Genomic DNA, 19,922 nt, shown 5'->3' with positions numbered 1-19,922 from the left:
TCATTTTACTCTGAGGTAGTGTTTGTCTTTGTCACTGAGGTGTGTTTCTTGTATGCAGCAAAATGCTGGGTCCTCTTACCATATCCAGTCTGTCAGTCTATTTCTTTTTATTGGGAAATTGAGTCCATTGATGTTGAGAGATATTTGGGACCAGTGATTGTTGTTTCCTGTTATCTTTGTTATTTGAGGTGGAATTATGTTTGTTTGGGTAATTTATTTTGAGTTGGTTGAAATTAGATTACTTTCTTGCTTTTTCTTTTTCTTTTTTAATTTTACTCATTTTTTATTGGATTTTTAAATTTACATTCCATATGTTATTTTCTTTCCCAGTTTCCCATCTCCCTTTTCTTTTTCTATAAAGGGGTTCCCCTCCCCAACAACTCCCCTATCCACCCCCATCAACATTCCTCTACACTGGAGGTCCAACCTTTGCAAAACCAAGGGCTTCTTCTTCCATTGCTGCCCAATAAGGCCTTCCTTTGCTGTATATGCAGTTAGAGCCATGAGTCAGTCCATATATAATCTTTGGAGAGTGGTTTAGTCCCTGGGAGCACTGGTTGTTTGTCATTGTTGTTTTTATGGTGTTGTAAGCTCCTTCAGCTCTTTCAATCCTTTTGTCTAATACCTCCAACAGGGGTCCTGTTCTCAGTCAATGGCTTGTGTGTCCCTCTTGGTTTCATTGCAAGGAGATTACATTCTTGCTTTTTCTAAGTTATGGTTTCTTTTCCTCCTGTGGTAGAGTTTTCTATCTATTATTCTTTGTAGGGCTGGATTTGTGGAAAGATATTGTGTAATTTGCTTTTATCATGGAATATCTTGGTTTCTCCATCTGTGTTAATTGTGAGTTTTGCTAGATATAGTAGCCTGGGCTGGCATTTTTGTTCTCTTAGTATCTGTATAACATATGCCCAGGATCTACTGGCTTTCATAATCTCTGATGAGAAGTCTAGTGTAATTCTGACTTCCATATATGTTACTTAACCTTTTTCCCTTGTTGCTTTTAATATTGTTTCTTTGTTTTGTGCATTTGGTGTTTTGACTATTATGTGATGGGCAAAAGTTCTTTTCTTGTCCAATCTATTTGAAGTTCTGTAGGCTTCTTGTATGTTTATAGGCCTCAGTTTCTTTAGATTAGGGAAGTTTTCTTCTATAATTTAGTTGAAGATATTTACTGGCTCCTCACAAAACAACCCACAACTGATTCAAGAAGATTGAAATTTTCCCATGTACCCTATCAGACCACCATGACCTAAAGCTGGTCTTCAATAGTACAAAAACAACAGAGTTCACATACATTTGGAAACTGAACAACTCTCTACTCAATGCTAATTTGGTCATGGATGAAATTAAAGAAACAAAGACTTCTTGGAATTTAACGAAAATGTTGACACATCGTGTCTACATTTATGGAACACAATGAAGCAGTGATAAGAGGAAAATTCATAGCACTAAGTGCCCTTGTAAAGAAATTGGAGAGATCTTATACTAACAACTTAACAGCACACCTAAGTGCTCTAGAAAAAAAGAAACAAACTTGCTCAAGAGGAGTAGAAGGCAGGAAATAGTCAAACTCAGGGCTGAAATTAACCGAATAGAAAGAAAGAAAACAATTCAAAGAATAAACAAAACTAAAAGTTGGTTCTTTGAGAGAATCAACAAGGTAGACAAACCCCTAGACAAACTAACTATAGGGCCCAGAGACAGTATCCAAATTCACAAAATCAGAACTGATAGGGGAGACATAACAACAGAAAGGGAGGAAATTCAAAGAATCATCAGATCCAGTTCAAAAGCCTGCACTCAACAAAACTCGAAAATCTAGATAAATTGGATCGTTTTCTATAAGGATACCACATACCAATTTTAAATCAAGAGCAGGCAAACTTTCTAAACAGGCCCATATCTAATAAGGAAATAGAAGTCATTAAAAACCCCAGGGTCATATGTATTTAGTTCAGAATTCTACTAGACTTTCTAAGAAGACCTGATACCAATATTTGTCAAACTATTCAAAAAATTGGAAACTGAAGGGACAATACCTAATTCATTCTATGATGCCCCACCATGCCACAGGGGGACGTGTTTGTGATGTCCATAGCGGCCTTATTTGTGATAGCCAGAAGCTGGAAACAACCCAGATGTCCTATGACAGAAGAATGGATACAGAAAATGTGGTTCATTTACACAATGGAATATTACTCATCCATTAAGTACACAAACAGAATATGTTTTTCAGGCAAATGGGTGGAACTAGAAGATATCATCCTAAGTGAGGTAACTGCTACCCAAAGGGACATACATGGAATGCACTCACTAATATGTGGATATCAGCCGCCCCCCCCCCCCAAAAAAAATTACAGAATACCCAGGATACAGTCCACCAAACTGAAAATGTCAGCACGCTGAAGGACCCAAATGATGATGCCTCAGTCTCACTCTGGAGAGAGAAGAAAGCAACCACAAGGGAGAGGAAGGGAGGCAGTGGGGAAGGAGACGGGATGGGTGTAGAGGGAACATGATCTGGTATTGTGTGGAGGAAAAAACTGAATCCCTGAAGGCCAGCAGAAAGAACGGAAACAGGCAACCTCACAGGTAGGAGGTTGGAAGGACCCTCCAGAATGCACCAGAGACCTGGGAAGTGAGAGACCCGCAGGACTCAAAGGGGGAGGACCATAGATGAAATGGCCTACTCTAGGAAGAGGGAACTTGTAGAGCCCACCTCCAGCAGAAAGAGAGGGCATCAAGAGAGGGATGTAGTTACTATCCCACAGTCAAAACTCTGACCCGTAATTCTTCCTGTCTGAAAGAACATCAGGGATGGAAATGGAGAAGAGCTTGAGGACAAGAAGGTCCAGAGACAGGCCTCAAAGGGGATCCATCTCAAGGTGGGGCACCATTACTGAGGGAGTCTATGGGGTGCTCACAAAAGGGACCTATCATGACTGCCCTCAGAAAGACCTAACAATCAGCCGAAAGAGTCAAATGTAGATCTTTGCACTCAACCAATCAACAGGAGCTCCTGACCCCTGTGCTTATACCAGGGAAAAGCTGGAAGAAGCTGCTGAAGAGGGCGACCCTGTAAGAGGACAAGTGGTCTCAATTAATTTGGATCCCCTGAGATCTCTCAGACACTAGATCACCACCAGGCATCAAACACCAGCTAATTTGAGGCCACCAACACATATACAGCAGAAGACTCTTGGGTCTGGGTTCAGTCAGAGAAGATGTATCTATCCCTCAAGAGACTGGAGGCCCTAGGGAGTTTAGAGGTCTGTCGGGGTGGCCTAGGTGGGACATCTTAGTTGATACTGTGGGGAGGCAATATGTGATATGAAACAGTAGGAGGGTGGACCGGGAGGGGAATATAATCTAGAGTATAAACATTAAAAAATTAAAAAAAATATTAGAAATATTTTTTTGGTTCTTTTTTTTTGGAGGGGGGACCGAACCCAGGGCCTTGAGCTTCCTAGGCAAGCGCTCTACCACTGAGCTAAATCCCCAACCCCAGAAATATTTGAACATAAGAATTCTTACTTCCACTCTGTTTTAGAGGTTTGTGTACAATATGTTCATCCCTGTTTATCAGAGTGTGTCTCATACAGTGTATTTCTTTTTTTGAGGTAGGAGATATGTTAACCATTCAAGATATCATTTTATGTCCTTTATTATTGTTCCACACAATTAAAAAGACACTAGTCATTATATTTTGCATAGTTTATTTTTTAATAAATTCATTTTTTGATATCACATCTAAAATTCTTAGAAATATATTTCATTAAAAAGGCTAATTACATACAATATTGAGATAACCAAGAATGTTGGCCAAATGTATTTACTCTCTGCTATAGGATAAATATATCTTGCATAAGAGGAACATTGTTCTACATAATAAAACAGAATCACTCATATGAAGTCTTTGAGGGTTCTACAAACTGACTAGTATGATCCATGCCATGATTAGCAGATCGGTTCTCTGAATTCCAGATCGATGTTGTTCTTCATATGTTCCATTGGCTAAAACTGTATCTGCCCTCGGACACTTGACAAATAAACATTGATAGTTGTAATCTCATATAATATGGTAGCTATACTTAGCCATCTGAACTGTTTGCTAGGCCTCTAAACTAGAATTTGTGTAAAGAAAAATCATTTGTGTTCACAAGAAAAACTTTCTTTTAAGGAACTTATTTAGAGCAACTTTGACGTCCTTATTTCTCAGGCTGTAGATCAAGGGGTTCAGCATGGGCACCACAATGGTATAAAATATAGAGGACAATTTCCCTTGGTCCATGGAGCTGACTGATGATGGCTGCAGGTACATAAATGCAAGGGAACTAAAGAAGATAGCAACAGCTGATATGTGTGAGCTGCAGGTGCTGAAAGCTTTGGACCTGCCTTCAGTGGATTTAATCCGGAGGATGCTGGCAATGATGAAGATGTAAGAGCTTAGGATCGTCAGAGTTGGAATAAAGATATTAAATATACTGAGGCTTAAAGCTACTACTTCATTAGTAAAAGTGTCAGAACAAGAGAGTTGCAGGAGTGGGGAAAGATCACAGAAGTAATGATTTATTACATTGTCCTTACAGAAATGCACTCCTAGCATGCAGACTGTGTGAGCTGTGGCACCAATCAAAGCCATACAGTATACTCCAAATATCATCCAGGAACAGACTTGATAGGACATCACAACATTGTAAAGCAAGGGGTTACAGATGGCAACATAGCGGTCATATGCCATCACAGCCAACATGTGGCACTCTGCAATAGCAAAAGTGGCAAAAAAGAAGAACTGGATCATGCATTCAGGGTAGGAGATGATGTTCTGCATGACCAAAAAGTTTTCCAGCATTTTGGGAGTAATGACAGTGGACTGGCACAGGTCAACAAAGGACAGACTACAGAGGAAATAATACATGGGTGTGTGTAGTTGAGAACTAAACAGTATCAGGATGATCATGCCCAGATTCCCCACAACTGTGACCACATAGATTCCTAGGAATAGAAGGAAGAGGGGAAGCTGCAGCTCTGGTTTGTCTGTTAACCCAGCGAGGATGAACTCAGTTACTCCGGAAAGATTTCCTTGTAACATTCTTCAGGCAATTCTATGTAAAAAGGGAAATAATGAGATTGGTATCTATTATCTTACCCACACTGAAGTGTTAAACATAATTCTGTAGGCTTAGATTTTTCTAAACTCACTTTATTTAGGGTTCTTGAACACTTCAACCTCCCTTCTACCTTACCTACTAGAGGTAGTGGAGAAAGAATGCTACTATGTTTTTCTGTTTCTGTATCTATTCCAAAATAGTTCTTTGTCGTGATTCCACTGTTCATTGTAAATATATCTGCAGTTCAGTCAAATAGCAAATATCAGCCACGAATTAGTAGCAGGGTTTGATTCAGTAGAAACTTTAAGTCTCTGCTAAGTCTACATGTGTCAGTAGTATGAACTAGCCAGAATCAACCACAATACCCCCTAAAAAATTCATTGGCTTGTTTCTCTCTTCAAAGTGAAGACCATCGAAGACCAGTGAAGCTTTGCACAGCTAGGGCAGACCAGCAAGTGTTTGATGGCCTGTAAAGACCAGCCCAGCATTGGATGGCGTAGCAATGCAAAAGCAAACTTTCACTGTCTGTGGTGTTCTATTTACATTCTTTTTTAAACAACTCACACACTTTCATGTGTCTGTTTTCAGCAAAACAATACATGCCTTCTCACAAGTCAACTTCCAGGAAAATATCACATGACAAATGAGTGGCTAAAGGAACCAGAAATTTTTACTTCAGAACTCAAACTTGTATTTTGCTAGGCATCTTCAATTTTAACTATCTAAGACATTAGACTGGTCAACACATGGCACTTATAATTAAGATAAAATAGTCTGTCCCTGAATAGAATTTTTTTCTATGAAAATGTTGATATTCAGTCTGCTAAGGATTCTTCATGACTTGTCATTCCCTCAGTCATGCTATCACCACCACCACCAACAACAACAAAAAAAACCCCAAACCAAAACAACAACAAAAAACAAAACCAAAAATAATTTTTCTATGTTACAGTAAGAACAGCATCCACACAAAGAAAAAAGACCACCACACACATATGCAACCTTTGTGATACTTAATTGGTCATAACTTAAAGCCTTTCTGCATAGAGTAATGAACAGTACAAGCTGTCCCCCATTAACATTATAAATTAGGGCAATTAAGTGAGAACATGAAATCAAAAGCCATGGTATGACATGAGATGTCAGGAAATGTCCATCTATAAAAAAGTCACAAATGTAAATCATTAAAGTAAAGTATTTCATAACAATTCAGTGTAGGAAGAATGTTTTTCCAACAAATGGGCAATGAGATGAAGTTACAGGTTAATATTTGATTTCCAACTTTTCATAGTGTGAAAAAGTTAGTGAAAATAGATACTATCCCTAAATATAAAAATAATCCGATCATTTAAAAATTTACCTCTTCATTGGAGGTAGATAAATCACCATTAAATACCTGAAAATATGTGTTCCACTATTAGTCACTAGGGAAATTTAAATAAAAATCATGGTGCAACAAAATTTTACATTGATTGACAAGGTTATGGTAAAATGGTAACTGCTAACAAGGATTCACGGAACTTACAATCCCATATTACTGGTGAGGTTTTAGAATAGTATAGAATTTTCAGAAAACATTTGGAGAACACTTCAAAATATAAAACGTACTGTTATTGAAGTTCTAAGGAATTTCAGTACTTGAAGCACATCTACAAGAATAGAAAACACACTGGCACAAAATGTCATACAAAAGTTGCCGAAGTATAACTGGTTACAACATGCACTGATGGATGTAAGGGACTTACTGTTCATACGTTTTTTTTTAACTCTGAAGCTGGTTATCTCCTATCCAGAAAAAGCATTCCCATTCTGGATCAATTCTGTACTTTTCTAGAAAAGCTTAAGAATATTTAGAGATTGGTATTGTTAATGTCAAACTCAGAAGTGGTAGTACTAATTTCAATGAAACATGTTTCATTTATTTTAGCAAATCTCCTAGTTTTGTCTCTATTCATGGTAAGGACAGCTGCTTAAAGACAAGTTGAATAAGGAAAACAACAATAGACATGTTAACGTGGACAGAGGAAGGCCCATGAGGCTTCAACTCTACACAAAGAACCATGACAGGCAACTGAGAAGTGCTAAAAATGGGAGAAATAGTTTTCCTCAGGGAAGAACACATCATTTGGTATAGTGATATAATTATATTACAAAAGGAGATAATTATAAATTGTATAATAAAAATCATATAATCATTATAATAAAATTATTATAGTTATTAAAATATAAATATAAACTTATTGTAGTATTTACACATAAAAGAAATAAAAAGATAACGAGCTTCATGTTCATATAGTTATTCTGTGTCTCCTGAATTTCATGTGTTAGAAATTTTTTTCCCAGAATAGATCATACCCAACACCAGATGATCTGCCCTGAAACAGACACATAGAAGTAACATTATACAGTCTGGTCAGGTTGTGTTTAGGAATATAAATTTATATAGATGTACATAATGTAGCAATACATGAAAGAAGGATCCATGAATTTGAGATAGAACAAGGAGATGTGCATTGGAGAACTTTGGAGAAGAAAGAGAAGGAGAAAATAATATAATTGGAATATGATGTCAGAAAATAAAAGAAGCAAGAGACAAGATAATGAATGTCCAGGTTTATTTAGTTGCTGTTCATCTCAGAGAGTTCACATGTTAGAAGTTTATTCATTAATGAAAACTTGTTGAGATGTGGGAATCTTAAAGGACGATAGTTAATAGGTCCACTGATTACTATAGCCATTTAAGTGAGTTCACTGTGAGATCTAGTTCGCTTTTCTGTTGTTGTGTTAAAATACTGATAGATACAGCTTTGAGAAGAAAGGATCTATTTTAGCTTTTGTTGTTTTAGGTCATAGTCCCCCATTGAGGGAAGTTCCTCCTGCAACTGAAGGAGGAACTGAGGCAGAAACTGTGGAAAACTGCTGTTTATTGATTTGTGTACTGATAAATGTTAAACTAGCTTTCTCACTACCCAGGGATGGTGGGCTGGGCCTTCACATATTTATTATCAGGCAAACAATCTCTCATAGACCTTGCCACAGGTCAACTTTTCCAAGGCCAATTTTTCAACTCAATTGAGTTTTCTTCTTCCCTGGTGACTCTTGATAGTGTCAGATTGATAATAAAAATTAACTATACCCTCTTCCCTATATAAATGGAACACTCAAATACCTCACTGTTAAACCATAGTATTCTTGAATAAATATTTCCTGAGATTTTTTTAAGGGTCATAAAATATATATTACATATATACATACCATATATTATACAATTATGCAAATTATGAAATTTTCAAAAAATGATTATAAATAATTCCCTGATTATAGTTACTCAAGCAATATTGTTTGGCTGTGAATGTGGGTTGATGAAAATTTAATAACAAGAAGCATATGCGATAGACATAAAGCATAGAGATATGCATTATAGAACATTCCTGCTCACTAAGCTATAATCTAGAAGGAGAGAGGAAAGTAATCTACAAGATGCATATTATGGCTGAGCAGGTCTCCAGGAGCACAGCTGTTATGGTGTTTAGCCTAGAATTGGCTTTCAAGAGAAATGTGAGTGTGGAAGGATAAAAAGAAATAAGCTACGTTTGCACAATTGTAGTAATTTTGGATTGTAAAACACTAAAACATACTAAAATTTTTAAATTGTTTTTTAAAAGGAATAATGAAAAAATAAGGAAATAGAAACCCCACATGTTGTACTACAATTTTATTTTATAAATATTATAGTTTATTACATGGTTTATACACTGAAGTTATTTGTAAAAGTTGTATAGGTTTTGAGAATAACTTACAACTATTATTTATATGACTTATAATAAAAGTTGCTTTATATTATGAGTTGCTTTTGAAATATGCCTTTTTAGTGGAAAGAAGTATAACACTGAAATATATTCTGTAATAACAAAATTCTATCCAAGCATGAAAAATTCCTGGGAGAAATTTCGTCCTCAAATATGAACTATCAGTAGAAAATTTCTATAATATCTGAAAAGTAGAGTTCATGAAAGTCATCTGACAAATGAAAGTTAGCCCCTCACCTTTCCTCTATGTGGAGACTTCCATCCCGGTTATGTGAGTTCTAGAGCAATTCCTCCCTAAGGGAAGTGTTTTCATATTGCTGGTGCAAGGAACTCAAAATATAATCTGGTTTATTTTGGTTTGTGGGATGAGAACAGAAATCTGAGTATTTTATATTCCTAATATAAATTAAATGTCATGATTCCTCCCAAATCTTCCAGAGGGACTTATTAAAATGAAAATACTTTCACAGAGACTTTTGAATTGTAAGAGACACCCCAAAATGTACAGAAGGAAACGCCCTGAGGATTTTCTTCTACTGGGGATGACATGCTCAGAGGAAACAGCAATTAAGGTCTCTTGTTGTCATCAGTTGTTTTATATTTCATTTTGCATCCCTTGAGTATAATTTTTTGAGACTGGAAATAGTTTCAATTGTTGAATATGGAGCAGGAATGCGAAGTCTGATGGCGAAGTCTGATGGCGAAGTCTGATGGCGAAGTCTGATGGCGAAGTCTGATGGCGAAGTCTGATGGCGAAGTCTGATGGTGAAGGACGACTGCATGACAACGTCCCCTCTGAAAATAATCTCTGAAATATATGAGACCATTTATCATTGCTTGTTTTGTTTAAATTAATGTTTGGGAAAATAATGTTTCATAAACATTATCAAAGTTGTTTCTTATATGTTACTTTATTATTTCAAGAGTAATACAAGTTTCATGAAGGGGAATGGAGATGATCATGTTGATGTTAGTTAATTTAGCAATAAGCAGAGATTGAAGAAATATAGACAAAATAAATATTGCAATTGATTTATTTTATTGGTTATTTTATTTATTTACCTATCAAATGTTATCCCCCTTCCCACCTAAACCCCCTATCACCAGCTTCTATGAGGGTGCCGCCCTCCAGTGCACCCCATCCCACTTCACTACCTCCCCTAGTTTTCCTACACTGGTTCATGGAGCCTCCACAGGATCAAAAGGTTTGGGTTGGTTTCTACAGATGGGATGGATCCCGAGGTAGAGCAGTCTCTGGGTGGCCTTTCCTTCAGACTTTGCTTCACTCGTTGTCCCTGAATTTCCTTTTGACAGGAACAATTACAGATTAATATTTTTGAGATGGGTAGGTAACCCCATCCCTCAACCAGGGGCTGTGCCTATCCACTGGACATGGTTACTATAGGTTCTCTCTCCCCTTTGTTGTGTATTTTGGCTAATGTCATCCTTGTTGGGTTCTGGGAACCTCTTGAGTCCCTGGCATCTGTGTCTTTCTAGTGTCTACTGCCAGTTCCCTACTCCCCACTGTTACACACCTCCTTTCAATTTTCTGACCCTCTGAACTTCTCTCAGTCTCCTCCCACACCTGATCCAACAGGTGACTAATATTAATTGTTTTTAATGATCTCAATACATTAAGCAGAGAGTATGTAAATAACAGAATTATAAAATGGGTTACAGAGCTCAAAGGAGAATTCTCAACAGAGGAAGCATTTGAAGAAATGTTCAATGTTCTTAACCATCAGGGAAATGTAAATCAAAATGACTCTGGGATTCCATCCTACAACCATCAGAATGGACAAGACTAAAAAGTCAAGTGATAGCCCATGCTGGTGAGAATGTAGAGCAAGGGGGAACACTCCTCTATTCTGGGAGGAGTACAAACTTGTATAACCGCTTTGGAAACCAATTTGGTGGGTTTTTTTGTTTTGCGTTTTAAATTATCTATAATATTTTCTTTTCTTTTTTCCTTCCTTCCTTCCTTCCTTCCTTCTTTCTTTCTTTCTTTCTTTCTTTCTTTCTTTCTTTCTTTCTTTCTTTCTTTCTTTCTTTCTTTCTTTCTTTCTTTCTAACAGTCCAGTCCTTAGTCACCTCCAGGTCTCCCTTCTGACAGTTTTTCATCCCAGTCCTTCTCCCCTGTCTCTAAGAGGATGGCTTCACCTCCTAATCCCACCCCACCCTGCCAGACATACCCAATCCCTGGGGCCTTAAGTCTCCCAAGGATTAAGTGCTTCTCTCACTGAGGCCAGACAATGTAGTCCTCTGGTGTATGTGTCAGAAGCCTCAGACCAGCTAGTGTATGCTGCCTGGTTGGTGACTCAGTGGCTCAGAGATCTCGGGGATCCAGGTTAGGTGAGACTGCTGGTCTTCCTATGGGGCTGTCTTCCTCCTCCATTTCTTTCCTCCTTTCTCTACTTCAACCATGGGAGTCCCCTACTTCAGTCCATTGGTTGGGTTTAAGTATCTGCATCTGTCTCGGTAGCTGCTTGTTTAGAGGACAGCCATGCTAGGCTCCTGTCTAAGCACAACATAGCATCAATAATAATGTCAGGCCTTGGAGCCTCCCCTTGAGATGGAACCCATGTTGGTCTGGTCATTGGACCTTCTTGCCTTCCGTCTCTTCTTCATTTTTGTTTCTGCAGTTCTTTTAGACAGGAGTAATTATGGGTCAGAGTTCTTGACTGTGGGATGGCAACCCCATACCTCCATTTGATGCCCTATCTTTCTACTGGAAGTACAAGTTCCCACTCCACTCTCTAGGTCTTTCCCTTTGAGTCCAGAGAGTCTCTCACCTACCAGATCTTTGGTACATTCTACCGTGTCCTCCTATCTCCTACTTCCCAAGGATGCCTGTTTCCATTCACTCTGCTGGCTCTCATGGCTTCACTCCTATTCCTCCCAATACTTGATCATGTTTCCCTTTCCCCTCCCTGTGCCTTCTCCCACCCATGTCCCTCCCTTCCTTTGACCCTATGACTGCTTTCTTCTCTCCTTTATGTGCTATTGAGGCAGCCCTCACTTGGGTCCTTTAGCTTGTTAAACTTCTTGAGCCCCGTGTGTTATGCCCTGGGTATGCTTTACATTTTGGGCTAATACCCACTTATTAGTGAGTCCATCCCTTGCATGTCCTTTTGGGTGTGGATACATCACTCAGGACTATATTTTCTGTTTCCATCTGTTTGCTTGCAAAACACAGGATTTCCTTGTACCACTGTAGATCTCTCCCTTTGAGTCCTGAGAGTCTCTCCCCTCCAAGTTCTTTGGTACATTCTAGGGGATCCTCCCACCTCCTACCTCCAGAGGATGCCTGTTTCCATTCACTTTGCTCGCCCTCTGGGCTTCACTCTTGTTCCTCCCAATACCTGATCATGTTCTTTCCCTTCCCTGTCCCTTTTGCCACCCCTGTTCCTCCCTCCCTTTGTCCTGTGATTGCTTTTTTCTCCCTTCCAAGTATTGAGGTAGCCTCATTTGGGTACTCCAGCTTGTTAACCTTCTTGAGTCCTGTAGGGTATGTCTTGGGTATTCTTTAAGTTTTTGGCTAATACCCACTTATTAGTGAGTCCATTCCTTGCAAGTCCTTTTGGGTCTGGGATACGTCACTCAGGACTGTATTTTCCAATTCCATCTATTTGCTTGCAAAGCCCATGATATCCTTGTTCTTTTTTTTCTTTCTTTCCATCTTTATTAACTTGAGTATTTCTTATTTACACTTTGATTGTTATTCCCCTTCCCGGTTTCTGGGCCAACATCCTCCTAACCCCTCCCCTTCCCCTTCTCTATGGGTGTTCCCCTCCCCATCCTCCCCCCATTACTGCCATCCCCCGAACAATCACATTCACTGGGGGTTCAGTCTTAGCAGGACCAAGGGCGGCCCCTTCCACTGGTGCTCTTACTAGGATATTCATTGCTACCTATGAGGTTGGAGCCCAGGGTCAGTTCATGTATAGTCTTTGGGTAGTGGCTTAGTCCCTGGCAGCTCATCTACACAATGGAATATTACTCAGCTATCAAAAACAATGACTTTATGAAATTCATAGGCAAATGGATGGAACTGGAAGATATCCTTGTTCTTAATAGCTGAATATTATTCCATTGTGTAAGTGATTCATGTTTCCTGTATTCCTTCTTCTGTTGTGGGACATCTGAGTTGCTTCCTGCTTCTGGCTGTCACAAATAAGGCTACTATTAACATAGTGGAGTATGTGCCCCTGTGGCATGGTGGGGCATCTTTTGGGTATATGTCCAAGAGTGGTTTAGCTGGGTCTTAAGGGGGATCTATTTCCAATTTCTGAGAAAACTCTTGCTTGATTTCCGGAGTGGTTATACAAGTTTGCAATCCCCTAGCAATTGAGAAGTGTTCCTCTTTCTTCACCTCCTCATCGCCATGTGTTGTCACCTGAGGTTTGAGTTTTGGAATCTCAGGGTCATTTTGATTTGCATTTCTATGATCACTAAGGACTTTAAATATTTTTTAGGTGCTTCTCAGTCATTGGAGATTCCCATTTTGTGAATTCTCTGTTTAGTTCTTTTTAAAATTGGGTTATTTGGTTATTTTTGGAGGTTAGCTTCTTGAGTTCTTTATATGTTTTGGATATTAGCTTTCTATCAGATGTGTTGTTAGTGGAGATTTTTTTCACAATTTGTAGGTTGCCGAATTGTTCAATTGACTAGGTCCTTTGCCTTATAAGAAGCCTTTCAGTTTTATGAGGTCCCGTTGATCAATTCTTGAACTTAGAGTGTGAGCCATTGGAGTTATGTTTAGGAAAATTCTTTCCCTTTCCTATGTGTTCAAGACCAGATTCAGTGTATCTGGTCTTATTTTGACATCCTTGATCCACTTGTACCTGAGGTTTGTGTAAGGTGAGAAATATGGATCTATTTTTATTTTTCTACAGACAGAGAGACAGACAGTTAGTCCAGCATCATTTATTGAAGATGCTTCCTTTTTTCCATTGTATATTTATGGTTTCTTTGTCAAAGACCAAGTGTTGATAAATGTGCGGCTTTATTTGTGTGTCTTCAATTCTCTGCCATTGAACAATGTGTCTGTCCCTGTACCAATACAATGCAGTTTTTATTACTATTGCTCTGTAGAATAGCTGGTGATTCCCCCAGAGGTTCTTTTATTGTCGTTTTCACTATTCTGGGTTTTTTGTTTTTCCATATGAAATTGAGAATTGGTCTTTCTATTTCTTTGAAGAACTGTTTTGAGTTTTGATGGGGATTGCATTGAATCTGTAGATTGCTTCTGGCAAGATGGCCATTTTTACTATATTAATCCTGCCAATCCATGAGCATGGGATATCTTTCCATCTTCTGAGTTCTCATTCAATTTATTTCTTCAGAGACTTGAAGTTCTTGTCATACATATGTTTTTCTTGTTTGGTTAGAGTTAACCCTAGATATTTTATATTTTTTGTGACTATTGTGAAGGCTTTGTTTCCCTATCTGTTTTTTTTTTTTCAGAAAGCAGGTTTCTTCATTAACCAGCTATCTCACTCCTGGGCAAATACCCAAATGATACCCCACTATACCATAGGTACACTTGTTCAACTATGATCATAATAGCTTTATTCACAATAGTCAGAAACTAGAAACAACCTAGATGTCCCTCAACTGAAGAATGGATAAAGAATATGTGGCACATGTCTACACTGGAATTCAGCTTTTAAAAACAAAGATATAAAAACAAAGGAAGTGAGGAGTGGAATGGAGACAGAAATCAGGTGTAGGGAGGAGGGGCTGGGGGAGAACTTGGAGTGAGAACAGAAATTGGTGGGAGGGGGAATATCTGGTGACTAGCTGGAGATCTTGGGCTAGAGAAGAAGCTGTTGTGGACATCCTTGTGTGATTTTTGTAAGCAGATAGTTTAATTTTTTTTTTTGGTGAAAACATTATTAGAGGTGAAGGTATGTGGTAAGTTGGGAAGAGGCTATCCAATGGAGTCTATTAATAGTTAGATAGATACAAGGATCTTAGTGTTCAGTTGTAGGGTAGGATGATTATAGGTAATAATGACTAATGTGGAATATTAAAATATTTTAAAGAGGTTTTACAGTGCATAAATGATAAATATTTGAGACTTTATATCTATTCAATTTTATTAAACATTGCACAATACATCCATGTATACTGTCACATTTGTAGGAGTCATTTGTTTCGAGCGCCAATGAAACCTACTTAAGGTTCATAACAACATGAATCTATATAAATGTGTAGACCTCTGCAAAATCAGTAGGAGGAGACACAATCCAAACTTGTTGGCTAGAGTTATGTAGTGATTGAGTTATGTAGTGATTATTTCAAAACAAACAAGCAAGCAAGGAGACAAATGAAAAAAAAAAAAACCAACAACTCAGACCAACAAGGTCATGGAAAAGTACTTGAAATTCAAGAAATGAATGACTAAAACTTTTGATTCATTTAAAAATAGTATCTAAATCCTATTTTGGTATTACCCAATGTGCAATCAACAGACCATATGAAACTCAAGAAGAAGGATGGCCAAAATACCGATGCTTCACTCCTTTTTAAAAAGGGGAACAAAAATTTCCATAGGAGGGGAATGGGAGGCAAAGTTTAGAGCAGAGACTGAAGGAATGGGCATTCAGAGCTTGCCCCACATGTGGCCCATATATATACAGCCACCAAAACTAGATAAGATGGATGAAGCTAAGAAGTGCATGCTGAGAGGAACTGGATAGAGATCTCTCCTAAGAGACACAACCAGAACATGTCAAATACAGAGGCAAATGCTAGCAGCAAACCACTGAACTGAGAACGGGACCCCCATTGGAGGAATTAGAGAAAGGACTGAAAGAGTTGAAGGGACTTGCAACCCCATAAGAACAACAATTCCAACCAACCAGAGCTTCCAGGGACTAAACCACTACCCAAAGACTACACATGGACTGACCCTGGGCTCCAACCTCATAGGTAGCAATGAATAGCAATAGGATATTGGATAGTAAGAGCATCAGTGGAAGGGGAAGCCCTTGTTCCTGTCAAGACTGAATCCCCAGTGAAAGTGATTGTTGGGGGGAGGGTGGTAATGGGGGGAGGATGGGGAGGGGAAGCCCATATAGAAGGGGAGGGGGAGGGGTTAGGGGGCTTATGGACAGCAAACTGGGAAAGGGAATAACATTTGAAATGTAAATAAGAAATACCAAATTAAAAAAAAAAAGAAAAATTAAAGGAAAATAAAATTCAAAAAATTCCTATTTTCAGTATATGCAAAGTAGTTAGAAGAGCAGATGGTATCTGGAAGGACATATAGATGACTGTCACATGGATGTGTCTTATTCTAGGTGTTTCTGTGATAAATCATGATAGGCCAAGTAGATGATTCTAATCATAAAATTGTTTGATTAAATGTTGAAAGACTAAGTTTTGAAATATTACAAAAGTAAATCTGGTTCATGTCTTAAAGTCTATTACATTTAATGAATAGTGCATTTTTTTTTTTACAAATAATAGGAACTTCTAGCTCTATAACATTCTTTACCCTACTAAGTTTAAGAATTTATTCCCCCCAGTTTACAGAAATAGATTGATGATTATCTCCTTTTATGACATATAAGGAGAGAATACCTGTGGAAGCTGACATTGATAGCCAAAGGACAAAATTGTCAACATAAATATTTTGTTAGGAGGAAAAGGATACAGCAAAGGAAGTTGTCAGCAAAGTGTTGTCACAGAAAAAAAGTCTGGTCTGGGATAGCATTGTCTTACGGCACTAAGACTGGATTTTAGATCTCTTTTAAAACAGGGTAATAGGTGAATTTGCCCATGGGTTTTCAACTGAACCTTCTGTACAGGCTTACTGAGGCACATGCTGGTTTAAGCATTGAGTCAGTGTCTGTATTCTGGTCTAAAAATCCATTAGTTGTTGTAACTGTGTGTAAAACCATACTATAAGAACAATGTGAGCAACATTTCACACTACCACATTTCAGATTAACTGCTCCATAAATTGTTTCTTCTATACTTGTCATATTTGTTATTTTCCTTTTCACAAGTACTATAATTTTTAAAATAAACTCTGAATGGTAAAAATACTGTGATATGGATTTAAATATTTCAAGCAAAAAAAAAAAGCCCAAACAATAAGGCTAGGATCCTAAGAATGGTTAATCAATAAACTTCTTTTAGCTTTACAAATCTCAAGACAATGAATGATTATCTTTAGATAATCATAGGACTTGCTAACTGCTTCAGTTAAAGGTGAAATAATACTTAACTCGAAGGAAAACAAGATATTGAGCTAAGGAATTAAAGGGAATGCTAGAAGATGGAAAATTGTCACTCATGATTTTTCAAGAAACAAAAATGTGAAAAGAACAAACCTTGGATGGCAAAAACACACCATGGTGTTGCCCTTGCACATGGTTCCACTTTATTGATTTGCATAAGTGAATTGGCCTCTCTAAGGCTCTCAGTTGGTCTTTAGAAGAATGGAGCCATATCCAACTTCTCACGGTCTGGCTTCTGAATTAAGTTGATTTCTTTAACACCAACATTTGTGTACCAAGGTTTGAGTTTTGAGTGGGAGCTAGTCACACCAGGGTCATCTATCAGTACCTCTTGCCTCCTTGGAGAATCTGAGCACTTTATTATACAAAATTTAATTTTTTTTCTACCAAGCAAATTATAACAAACAAATCAATGCCTTTGAACTTCATTAAATAAAACAGCCTCTTGTCAAACAATAGAGAATATCTTGATGATACTTGAACTTGACGTCTCTTATACATGAATTCTTTTTTGTTCTAAATTTGGGGATTTTCATCATGGTGGACAGGAAAAAGATACATTTACTAATTTCCATCCGGGTTTCAAATTTCATACCTAATTAATGGCAATGAGCTTAACTGAGTGTCCAGTGTGACATTAGAATACAGAAAGATATTGGAAAGGTATAATAAGAGATATTGAACAGAATATGAGATACTAGCTTTTAGAAAATTTAGTTTCATAAAAAAACAATTGAAGTTGAAGTTTACACATAGACTTTGCAAAGCAGAAAGACTTATTGTTTTGGCAAATTACAATTAAAAACACTGGACTAATCTTCAAAGTCTTCTCTACCATGATTAAACTTACATATCCACCAAAATAATCCCTGCCTTTTGAGTATTCCCAAGACCTAGCTTTGATCATCACCCTAGTTTGGCAAGGGTACTGATAAAGAAAAAAAATATGAAACAACATCAAAATTATTTGGGGAATGGTTGCTTCTATTCTTTATGCCCCAAAGGTTGCATCACTTGACTTAACACCTTTCTCAGGGCTAATTTTACTTCCTTGTTTCTCAAAGAATAAATCAGAGGATTCAAGGAAGGGGTGACAATATTATTAAACACCTGGATCACAGAATCCAGCCAGGGACTAGAAGCAGGCCTGAGATAAATAAGTATCACGGGACCATAGAACAATAGTATGGATGTGAAGTGGGCACTGCAGGTGGAGAAGGCTCTGCGCCTGCCTTCTGAGGAACGGATTTTCAGGATGGAGATCACAATACGAGTGTAAGAAGTAAGAATGAGAAGAAGACTCACAAGTGCAACAACACCAACATTGGTAAAACTCACAGTCCGTGCTAGGGAGGTGTCTGCACATGCCAGGGAGAGTACTATAGGAATGTCACAGAAGAAACTGTCCACCTCATTGGGGCCACAGTAGGGTAACTTAAAGATAAGAAAAGTGAGGATGCTCCCATGGACAAAACCCCCCACCCAAGTGCCCACTGTGAGACCCGTACACACCCTGTGATTCATGATGATTGTGTATCTCATAGGGTGACAAATAGCCACAAAGCGGTCATAGGCCATCACTGTATACAGGAAGCACTCAGTACACCCCAGGGTGTGATAGAAGAAAATCTGCGAGGCGCAACCCTGATATGAGATGGTGCGGCTCTGCCCCACTAGGGAGTCCATCATCTTAGGAGAATTCACAGAAGGGAAGAAAATGTCAAACACTGCCAGGTTCCCCAGGAAGAAGTACATGGGGGTGTGGAGGTTGGGGGAAGCCAGGATGGTGAGGAAGATGAGCAGGTTCCCCAGCAAGGCAAAGACATAGAAGACCAGGAACAAGATGAACAGCACGCTCTCTAGTCCTTCACTGTTAGCAATTCCCAGAAAAATGATCTCTGTCACAGGGGTGTAATTCCTCATGTTCATGGCACAGGCAGCCCTGGAGAAGTGAAACAAAGGCATCCATGAGTAACTGCTTCCCTCCAAAGTATTCCTATCTAAAGCAATAGATGAAAACAAAATTAAGCCAATGAAGGAAAGGGGACCAGGGATGAATCTGCACTTGACATTCAGTTAAGTAATGTTCTATATTTGGTCTCCATTTCTTTAAAATTCATATGGGTGAAAAGACTGGAAGAAAGTGCTTCTTGCAACCAAACTGCTTCATTTTCTTCACATCTAGTTAATGATAAGAACAAAAAATAATACATTTGGAAATGGATATATTTCTGAATACCCATTTTTCTCATTACCATTTTTCTCAATTTTGCATTACCAGATGATGATCTCACTTTAGAAGGACAAGCTGTGCTTGAATTGCACATAAGACAATTGCCTTAGTATGTGCATGTAAGACTGTGACAAGGGAAGAAATTGAGATTCTAATTTACTCTTTCCCTCTGACAATATGCTTTCTGTTCTTTATCACTCACACTTGGAACAGCTGCCTGTTGTTTATACTCTATATATCCACAGGCAGAATGTGGACTGTGTCTTGATGTAGAAGCTGTATGCTAATAGAAATAATGTCTACATTCCTATGTTCTATTTCCTCCGTCAAGTTTCAATTCTATACTAAAAAATCTCACAAATGTAAACTCCAATAACATTAATGAATCTTGGAATCAGTTATTAAAATCCTAACTAATAATTAATAATCCTAAGAATTTCTTCTTATGTTTTGTGTTGCATGTATATATGAAGTAAGCAGTTGTTAATTTTTCTTAACCATAACTATTATTTCTTCA

The 19,922-nt window shown here is 38.1% G+C and overlaps 2 protein-coding genes across 3 annotated transcripts; both read right to left on the bottom strand.

Moving 5' to 3' along the window:
- Positions 1 to 3,699: 3,699 nt before the first annotated feature.
- Or8g37b (olfactory receptor family 8 subfamily G member 37B) lies at positions 3,700 to 9,293 on the bottom strand. 2 transcript variants are annotated; one of them, XM_063265083.1, is made up of 3 exons: positions 9,158 to 9,293; positions 6,857 to 6,950; positions 3,700 to 5,105 (listed from the first exon to the last, which is right to left on the bottom strand). In XM_063265083.1, the coding sequence occupies exon 3, from the start codon at positions 5,090 to 5,092 to the stop codon at positions 4,157 to 4,159; it is 936 nt and encodes a 311-aa protein (XP_063121153.1). In that variant the 5' UTR covers positions 5,093 to 5,105; positions 6,857 to 6,950; positions 9,158 to 9,293; the 3' UTR covers positions 3,700 to 4,156. The 2 variants fall into 2 exon arrangements, with proteins under 2 accessions (XP_063121153.1, NP_001000475.1); NM_001000475.1 differs by lacking the exons at positions 6,857 to 6,950; positions 9,158 to 9,293 and having other exon boundaries at positions 4,157 to 5,092.
- An 8,863-nt stretch (positions 9,294 to 18,156) lies between these two features.
- On the bottom strand, positions 18,157 to 19,095 carry Or10d5jl (olfactory receptor family 10 subfamily D member 5J like). The gene has a single exon (NM_001000474.1). The coding sequence runs from the start codon at positions 19,093 to 19,095 to the stop codon at positions 18,157 to 18,159; it is 939 nt and encodes a 312-aa protein (NP_001000474.1).
- Between the last annotated feature and the right edge of the window lie 827 nt (positions 19,096 to 19,922).

This window comes from Rattus norvegicus, chromosome 8, assembly GCF_036323735.1.
Source record: "Rattus norvegicus strain BN/NHsdMcwi chromosome 8, GRCr8, whole genome shotgun sequence".
In the NCBI taxonomy this organism is placed as follows: Eukaryota; Metazoa; Chordata; class Mammalia; order Rodentia; family Muridae; genus Rattus; species Rattus norvegicus.
The sequence above is the reverse complement of the archived record's forward strand: the minus strand, read 5'-3'. Positions and strand labels throughout refer to the sequence as shown.

Coding starts and splice junctions, on each gene's coding strand:
- Or8g37b (XM_063265083.1), bottom strand. CDS start 5,092: ATGTTACAAGGAAATCTTTCCGGAGTAACTGAGTTCATCCTCGCTGGG.
- Or10d5jl (NM_001000474.1), bottom strand. CDS start 19,095: ATGAGGAATTACACCCCTGTGACAGAGATCATTTTTCTGGGAATTGCT.